At 54.0% G+C, this 7,627-nt stretch overlaps 1 protein-coding gene across 1 annotated transcript in view; it reads left to right on the forward strand.

The window, feature by feature from the left end:
* HAAO (3-hydroxyanthranilate 3,4-dioxygenase) overlaps positions 1-7,193 on the forward strand; it is a 14,776-nt gene extending 7,583 nt beyond the window's left edge. The window contains exons 3-10 of the mRNA XM_004686250.1: positions 790-873; positions 1,196-1,302; positions 3,662-3,751; positions 4,030-4,073; positions 4,359-4,504; positions 6,698-6,766; positions 6,936-7,018; positions 7,115-7,193. Of these exons, the coding sequence (XP_004686307.1) occupies positions 790-873; positions 1,196-1,302; positions 3,662-3,751; positions 4,030-4,073; positions 4,359-4,504; positions 6,698-6,766; positions 6,936-7,018; positions 7,115-7,193 (702 nt within the window). The remainder of the gene's footprint in view (positions 1-789; positions 874-1,195; positions 1,303-3,661; positions 3,752-4,029; positions 4,074-4,358; positions 4,505-6,697; positions 6,767-6,935; positions 7,019-7,114) is intronic.
* The last annotated feature ends 434 nt before the right edge of the window (positions 7,194-7,627 follow it).

The following is a 7,627-nucleotide window of genomic DNA, read 5'->3' on the forward strand; positions in this document are numbered from 1 at the left end:
AAGCATGATCTTTTCCAGCTCCATCCAAGTTGCTGCAAAAGACATGTAACACAACTTATTTGGCTGGGGCATTTAATACCCATGTAATATGCGACTGGTGGAGAGAAGACATGTCCCCTTCCTCCTCTCAGCTCCCTGGGGTGATCTCAGTAAGCACAGTACTTTGGGACTTGGGGTGAGATAGGAAAAATGCAGTGGTGGGGGGGGGCGGCTGGGGCGGTGCTCCTATCCCTCACTGCCCCCAAGCCAAACCAGCTCCCAATATCACTGAGTCCACCTTTGATAGGGTCAGCCCCTGCCGGGCACCACTGCGGCCAGACGGCCAGCACTGTTCCCAGAGCCGCACACAGTCCTCACCGTGTGACCTGGGTGCGTTGCTTTGCCTGTTTTCTCTCTTTCTTTTCTGCACAAGGGGTAACAATACCTTCAGGCGGCTGTGAAGCTCTCTGCCAGCACACAGCTCTGGGTGGTTCTCCTTAGCCGGTGGAAGGCCCTGAATTCTCCAGTGAGCATCTCAGCCTCCTGCCCCCTGCCAGGCACCAACTATTGTGTCCTGGATACTCTGGTCATTCCTTGTGTGTCAGGATGTGGTCCTGCGGTGTCCCCAACACTCCTGTCTGTGGCCTGGCTCAGGAGAGGTTGGGGCCTCAAGGCAAGAGTGAGGGAGCTGCTCATGAACCCCAAGACCTTCAGGAAGATTTTTTTGGTTTCCTGGTTAGAATTAAGGGTGTGGGCGGTGGGCCTGGAGGTGGGAGTGAGAAGGGCCCACACTTACCTGTTTTCCCACAGGTGTTTTACCAGCTGGAAGGTGACATGGTTCTCCAAGTCCTGGAGCAAGGCAAACACCGGGATGTGGTCATCCGGCAGGGAGAGGTGAGGCTGCACCCCCAGAGGCTGGAGGCCACAGGCTACCACAAGAGGGGCCTTCAGTGTCCATTCACCCTGGTCCACTGAGGTCTTGTCCTCCCGGTTTTCTCCTGCCCTCCTGCGCAGCCACCCACCCTGGCCTATCCTGAGACACTTCTCTCAGCTGCCTCCTCCACACCTGACATTCTCGCCCGCTTCCCAGGGAGAGGCTGAGCAGTGGGCTGGGCCTTGTTGGACCCTGTGGGTCACAGGGAGGCCAGGACACAGCTAGCACTGAGGGCTCCAGCAGGGACTGCAGCCTGGCTCACCCCTGGTCCCCACCTTGCAGATATTCCTCCTTCCTGCCGGGGTCCCCCACTCTCCACAGAGGTTTGCCAACACCGTGGGGCTGGTGATAGAACGGAGGCGACTGCAATCCGAGCTAGACGGCCTCAGGTAAATGGGTCGAGTGTGGGAGTGGGGGTGGGGGAGAGAAGCAACGGAAAGGAGTAATGCCAGATAGACCCAGAAAAGCACCTCCTGCCCCCTGCAAGGGCTGAGGCCACAGGGAGCTTGTCGCCTGATGGGGAGAAGCTGGGTCGGTGGTGAGTTGGGTTTCCTGGTAGGGTCTGGGGGGCGCTGGAAAGTTCTCTGTGACACCCTGGAGCCCACTTAGCCTGAAGACATTCTGGATAGGCCTCAGCACTGAGATTGCTGGGGTGGAGGTGGGACTTTGAGGGTAGACCCAGGAGGTTTGTGCCGGGAGGGATCCTCCCCACCCACCTCCGTGTTTATTGTCTCCACCAGTGCCTGTCTCTGCTTGCTTCAGCGCTCTTCCCCCAACAGCAGCAGCAACAGCAGCAGTAACATTTGTGTAGTGCTTGCTTGTGCTGGGCACCAGAATGAGCGCTGCGTGCGTGTTTGTTTATTTAATCCTCACTCATCATGATCTTACGGGGTCGGTGCTGTTTTCATCTGTCCTTGATAGAGAAACTGAGCGGAGAAGTCAAATTTGCCGGCGAGGACTGGCATTTGAGAGAAAGATGAAGAGTTTGCTAGAAAGGGCTGGTGTTAGAGAGAAATACGAGGTAGGGCTGGACAGTCTAGACAGGAGTGAGTCAGCGCCGAGGAGAGGACACCGTTCCTGTGGCTGGTTTCCCCTTTGGTTCTGATCAGTCACCCCATTATTATCTTCAGAAAGGAGGATGAAGTCTGTGACTCTGGGGGACAAGGGTTTTTCCAAAATTTAGACCATTTTGGGGGTATATTTTAACTAAGAAAATGAATTTTCCCACCAAGTTGCTAGGATCACAGACTTTGTCCCACGTCTCCCACACAATGGACGTTTGTTAATGCTTCCCTGTTTTCTAACTACTAGTCATCCTCATTCCATCTTGCAATCTGGAAAAGTACAAGAAAGCAAAATGAACAAAACTAAAATTACTTGTCAGGAAATGGGTGAGTTTTATGGTATGTGAGGGACAGCTCAATAACACAAAACAAACAATAATAAAGAGAAAAGCAAAAATACATCATCCAATTAAACCTCATTAAGCACTTTCACTTCTATTTTTCATTTTTCTCCACATATCTACAGTTTACACCTTCCAGTCTTACGGCATGTCTGGGTCTCTGGGTCTTGTTTTGTTTCCTTAAAATACTCATGAGTATTTCTCCCATTAGTAAGTGCTTTTCAAAAAGACACTATGTTAATGATTCCATTTTAATCTGTACATAATAGTCTGTTGTAGATACAGATGCCTGGCTTTCAGTTCTAAAAGAAATTTTCACAGGGGGCTTTATATAGGGAGTTTTTAGTGATAGGGAGGATAGTGTCCCCGGTAACATTTTGACAAAAAGTCAATAACAGATATCATCTGACTGCCTTTGACCTTTAATAAAAGCCAGGACTCAACATTAAAATGCCACTGTGAAGGCGATTCCTGGAGGGCACCTCAATCCAGTTATAAAGCTTTCTGGTGGCCAGTGTCATCCCAGATAGCACTCAGCCTGCTGGGTGGGTGTGGCTGCGTGGTGTGTCTTTAAGCCATACCCCATAAGCAGGGCCCAGTCTCCTTTGGGGAGGAGATGAGGAGCAGACCCCTGGCCTGGCCCCGGAACCCTCCACCAGCTAAAGACCCCTGGCCCCGGGCACTGTGCCCCAGGAACAGAGAGTCAGTCAACAAACACTCCCAGCACGCCGATGAGTCTGAGGCACAGCCAGTGGTGAAGCCAAGCAAGGCTGAGGGCTGGGGTGGACCTCAGGGAATCTACCAGAAGCTGTACACGCACATGGGCCTCCTCTGGGGAGAGGCAGCCCCTTGATCCAGTTCTCAGTGGCATCCGCAATCCCTAAGTGGCACCTTCGCCACGTTGGCTTCTCATTGCTCCCTGCTCCTGCTGGAAGCTCAGCCCCACTCCCTCTTTGGGAAAATCGAGGCCTCCTGTCATCGTGCCCTCTGCACCTGTAGGACTGAGAGCCTGAGGCCTCTGCTCAGACAGGCCCTGCACGCCCTGCCAAGCTGCTTTGTGGGGCCTCGGAGCGCTCTCCACTTTGTAAATAGTCAAGTTTGAGGAACCCGCTATGCGGATGGGGTCGGCAAGAGCCCTCCCACTTGGCTGTAGTTACTCTTGTGTCTAGGAGAGCAGGTGTGGGGGTGCGTGTTGACCACTAGGTTGTGCTGCTAACAGGTAAACAGGCAGCCAGGTAAACGTAAACAGCTCTGCATGGTCAATGCCCAGAGGGCCACAGGCTGAGCCAGGCCTGAGGAGACTGCCCAGGTGGGCAATTGAGTTCTGGTCTCTGCTCTGCCAGGTACTACTTGGGGGACACCACAGATGTCCTATTTGAGAAGTGGTTCTACTGCGAGGACCTCGGCACACAGTTGGCTCCCATCATCCAGGAGTGAGTCCCCGGCCCCTGTCCCATCTCGCCGGAGGCCTGTGCTCCTGGTGGGGAGAGATGACCCACCCCAGCAGTGCACCCCAATACCCGCCAGCCTGCAGTCATCAGACCTAGGATATAGGATCCTGGGATGATCCTGGAAAGGAGACGAGGCTGCTCCATTAGGTTGGGAGGGAAAGAGCGCACCTGAGAAATGTGTGAGTGTGTGGTGTGTGTGTGTCTCTCATTGATTCCTCAGACAGAAACGCTGCCCACTCCTCCCCCCACTTGTCCCTCAGGTTCTTCAACTCTGAGCAATACAAGACTGGAAAGCCGATCCCTGGTGAGGCCACTGGGAACCACCTTTTCCTCTCCCTACTTTCCTCCCTCCTGCTGTTCCCAGGGTTGGGTGGGGCTTGGCCCAGAGTACCAGGGAGTAGTCTGTGGAGTACTCTGCCTAGCACTCACGTGATGAGGAGATGGCATCAAATCGTGCCCCCGAATGGCTGCTTGAGCTGGATCAGAGAGCATTACAAGGTTGGGGGGGGGTGGCCCTGGGAATTGGGCCCCCTGTGGCTGGGCAGGCTGGGCCCAGAGTTCACTGACCACAGCTGTGTTGCCGGTGCAGACCAGCTGCTCAAGGAGCCACCATTCCCCCTAAGCACGCGGTCCGTCATGAAGCCCATGTCCCTGGAGACCTGGCTGAACAGCCACCACAAGGAGCTGCAGGCAGGCACACCTCTCAGCCTGTTTGGGGACAGCTATGAGACCCAGGTAACACAGCCCTGTGCTATCTGGGAAGTGGAAACTAATCACACACACACACACACACACACACACACACACACCCCAGGTTTGACGGTTGTATACATGGGCACAGGAACCCTATTTCCTCCCTGATGAGAGAAGCATTGTTTTCCTGCAAGTCTGTGCAGGCTGCATGGTCCCAGGCAATCTTTCAGGCTGTGTTGTGTTAGAGTAGGGACGCCCATCCATGACAGGTCCTGGGTTTACCCCCCGCCCCCAGGAATGTGTGAGTCTTTGGCTAGTCACAGCCTTGGGAACCGGAGGGAGAAAGGTGTTTGAGGGCTGGGTACCAACAAACAAAGACCCAAGTAAAGCTGGTCTGCTTTCATTCAGCATTTATGTAGCACCTACCATGTTTCAGATTTTGTAGGGAAACAAGATGAAATCACAGAGCATATGATCTGGTAAACAGCTAAATTAATCAGCAATTGCCACCGTTGTGATAGATACACTACTTGTGGGAGATGCTCTGAGAAGCCGTATGAAGATAAAGGAAAAATACAGGGTAGGAGAGAAGTCAGGGGAGGCTTCTTGGAGGAGGTGATACATAAACCTACACTGAAATGTTAACATAGAAATTTGCAAGTGGAGGAAAGGGAGAGGGAGAGGTTATGGAAAATATGAGCACAAGCATGGAGGCTTAAAATAGGCTAGCACTGAAGGAGTTGATGTTGGCAGGAGCCAGAAAAGGAGGTGTGATTTCTAGGTAGCCAGAAAGGCAGGCAGTGTCCAGCCCACTGAGGTTCTCTGTGACTGAGAAAGGCATCAGAACTTGTCCTGGAGACTGTAGTTTCACTCACGCATCGCAGAGGGGAGTGTCAGGTCAGAGCCGCATTTCACACACTGTCCAGTGTCTGGGGGTGAGGTTGGGAAGGCAAGTGTGCACGCTAGAGATCCGCTAGCTTTGTACCTTAAAATGTGCCTGGCATGTGGGTATTTTCTAAAACATCCAGGGGAGGGATGCTCACTGGACACAGGCCCTCCCTGTAGAGGCCTGGCCAGCAGATGCTCAGCTCACACAGAGATAAGAGTAGGCAGCATGAAGCTGCTGCCCCCATCATGGCCTCATCACTCAGGCCTCTGCAGGCCCGTGGCCCTGCCTTCTGCCTCCTGCTTCTGTTTGGACCAACAAACCTGTCTTGCCCAGTGGGAGGGCAGCTTGTGGGCTTCCCGGTCAGTGCAGATCAGAGGGGTCAGCCTCACGCTGACCCTGGCTCAGTCCTTCCCACTTTCCTCCCTGGGCCAGATTTGAAACATCTCATGGAGAAGAGTGAGCATGGTCTGGAGAGCTAATGTGCGTGTGCCCACGGGCCTGCACATTATGTGCAGCACGGGACTGTGCTGTGGGCATAAGCATGTGCAGCCCTAGCAGGCCTCGGGCAGGCGCAGTTTCATCTAGGTCAGTCAAGCTGTGATGGGCACCAGAGGGAGCAGATGTGCCTGTGGGCAGAGTCTGCCTTGTGTGACCCTGAATAGCAGGTGGGTGGCCCTGTCTGCTGGAAGTTGCTGGAAGCCCTGTGGCCTGAGCCCCCTTCCTCTCCAAGTCCTGTCTCTGCGCCACACACAGCAATCAGGTGGTGTTGCAGGCCCTGCCCAGCCCCACATAGGCCTGGTATCTGGGGTCAGGTTCAAGGGCATCTCCCGGGTAAGGCAGGAAGCACCAGGAAGATCTGTGTTACAATTGGAAAGATGGGGAAACTGTCCAAATGTCCAAAAGTAGATGACTGGATTAAAAAGATGTGGTACATATATACAATGGAATATTACTCAGCAACCAAAAAAAAAAAGAAACACATGCCTTTTGCAGCAACATGGATGGAGCTGGAAAAGATCATGCTTAGTGAGATAAGCCAGAAAGAAAAGGAAAAATACCGGATGGTTTCTCTCATAGCAGGAATATAATGGGACAGGCAAGACAATTATGATAATGATGAGCAGCTATATACCAGAGACATTTTGTGGGGGTGGTGTGGGGAATAGGATCAAAAACGGGGTGGGGGTGTGAAGTGCACTGGACTATGGTGATGGCACACGGGTGATTTGGTGATGGGAAGCCCATGGGGATTACAACTGAGATGGAAAAATGCACAAAATTATGTAAAAATAAACTATTACATTATATTAAAAAAGGGGGGGGGGATCTGTGTTACTTCCCACCAGGTGATCGTCCATGGACAAGGCAGCAGCAAAGGCCCAAGACAGGACGTGGATGTGTGGCTGTGGCAGCTGGCAAGTGGCACTTGGGGGAAGGGTGACACTACCTCCTGCCCACGGGAACCAGGCTGCTTCTGAGCTGGGGTCCACAGCGGGACCGACTCCAGGGCCCCCTTCCCAGGGGCTTTGGGGTAAATGTTAAGGTCTGAAAGCCTCCACTTAACTCCCTGCTCCTGCTTCCCAGGGGGGCTCCTCAGTGGTGACCATGGCGGGACAGCGCTTGAGTCTGACCCCCGATGACAGCCTCTTGGTGCCAGCAGGGACTTCGTGAGTACACAGAGGACTTGCCCAATTGCAGGGTTCCTGTCCTCCCTGGGTCCGTAGGGCTCAGCCTCTCTCACCCCTGCCCACCCCTGTCCGCAGGTACTCCTGGGAGCGAGCACAAGGCTCTGTGGCCCTGTCTGTGACCCAGGACCCGGCCCACAAGAAACCCCTGGGGTGATCCTCCTGCTGGGGGCCCAAAGCAGACAAGGGTGTGCCCAAGCGCCACCCTGATAAAGAGCTCGCTCAGATGCCACCCCTTCCTGGTGGCATCTCCCATACTGCTGCTAAGTGACTCCATGTCCCCGGCCCTGGGCCCATCACTGTCTTCATCCTCCTCCTGTCCTCTCCCTGAGTGCCAGGTCCTGGGGTGCCTGTAGCTCCCCTTCTCCTCTAAAACCCTCAGCAACTACCCTGCTCAGTTCTGCCGGGAGATGGGCTCCCCGGGCTGCCTCTCCAGCCTTCTGCCCCACGGCGGAGTCCAGCACCGCCTGCCGCCAAGGAGCCTCAATAAAGTCTTCTGACCAGTCAACATCTGTGGGCACATGACACGGGCCACTGTTCCTGGCCAACCCATGCTGTGTGTGTGCACGTGTGTACATGTGTTGTGTTGTG

This window comes from Condylura cristata, unplaced genomic scaffold, assembly GCF_000260355.1.
Source record: "Condylura cristata isolate star-nosed mole 26May11 unplaced genomic scaffold, ConCri1.0 scaffold00020, whole genome shotgun sequence".
NCBI classification, from domain to species: domain Eukaryota; kingdom Metazoa; phylum Chordata; class Mammalia; order Eulipotyphla; family Talpidae; genus Condylura; species Condylura cristata.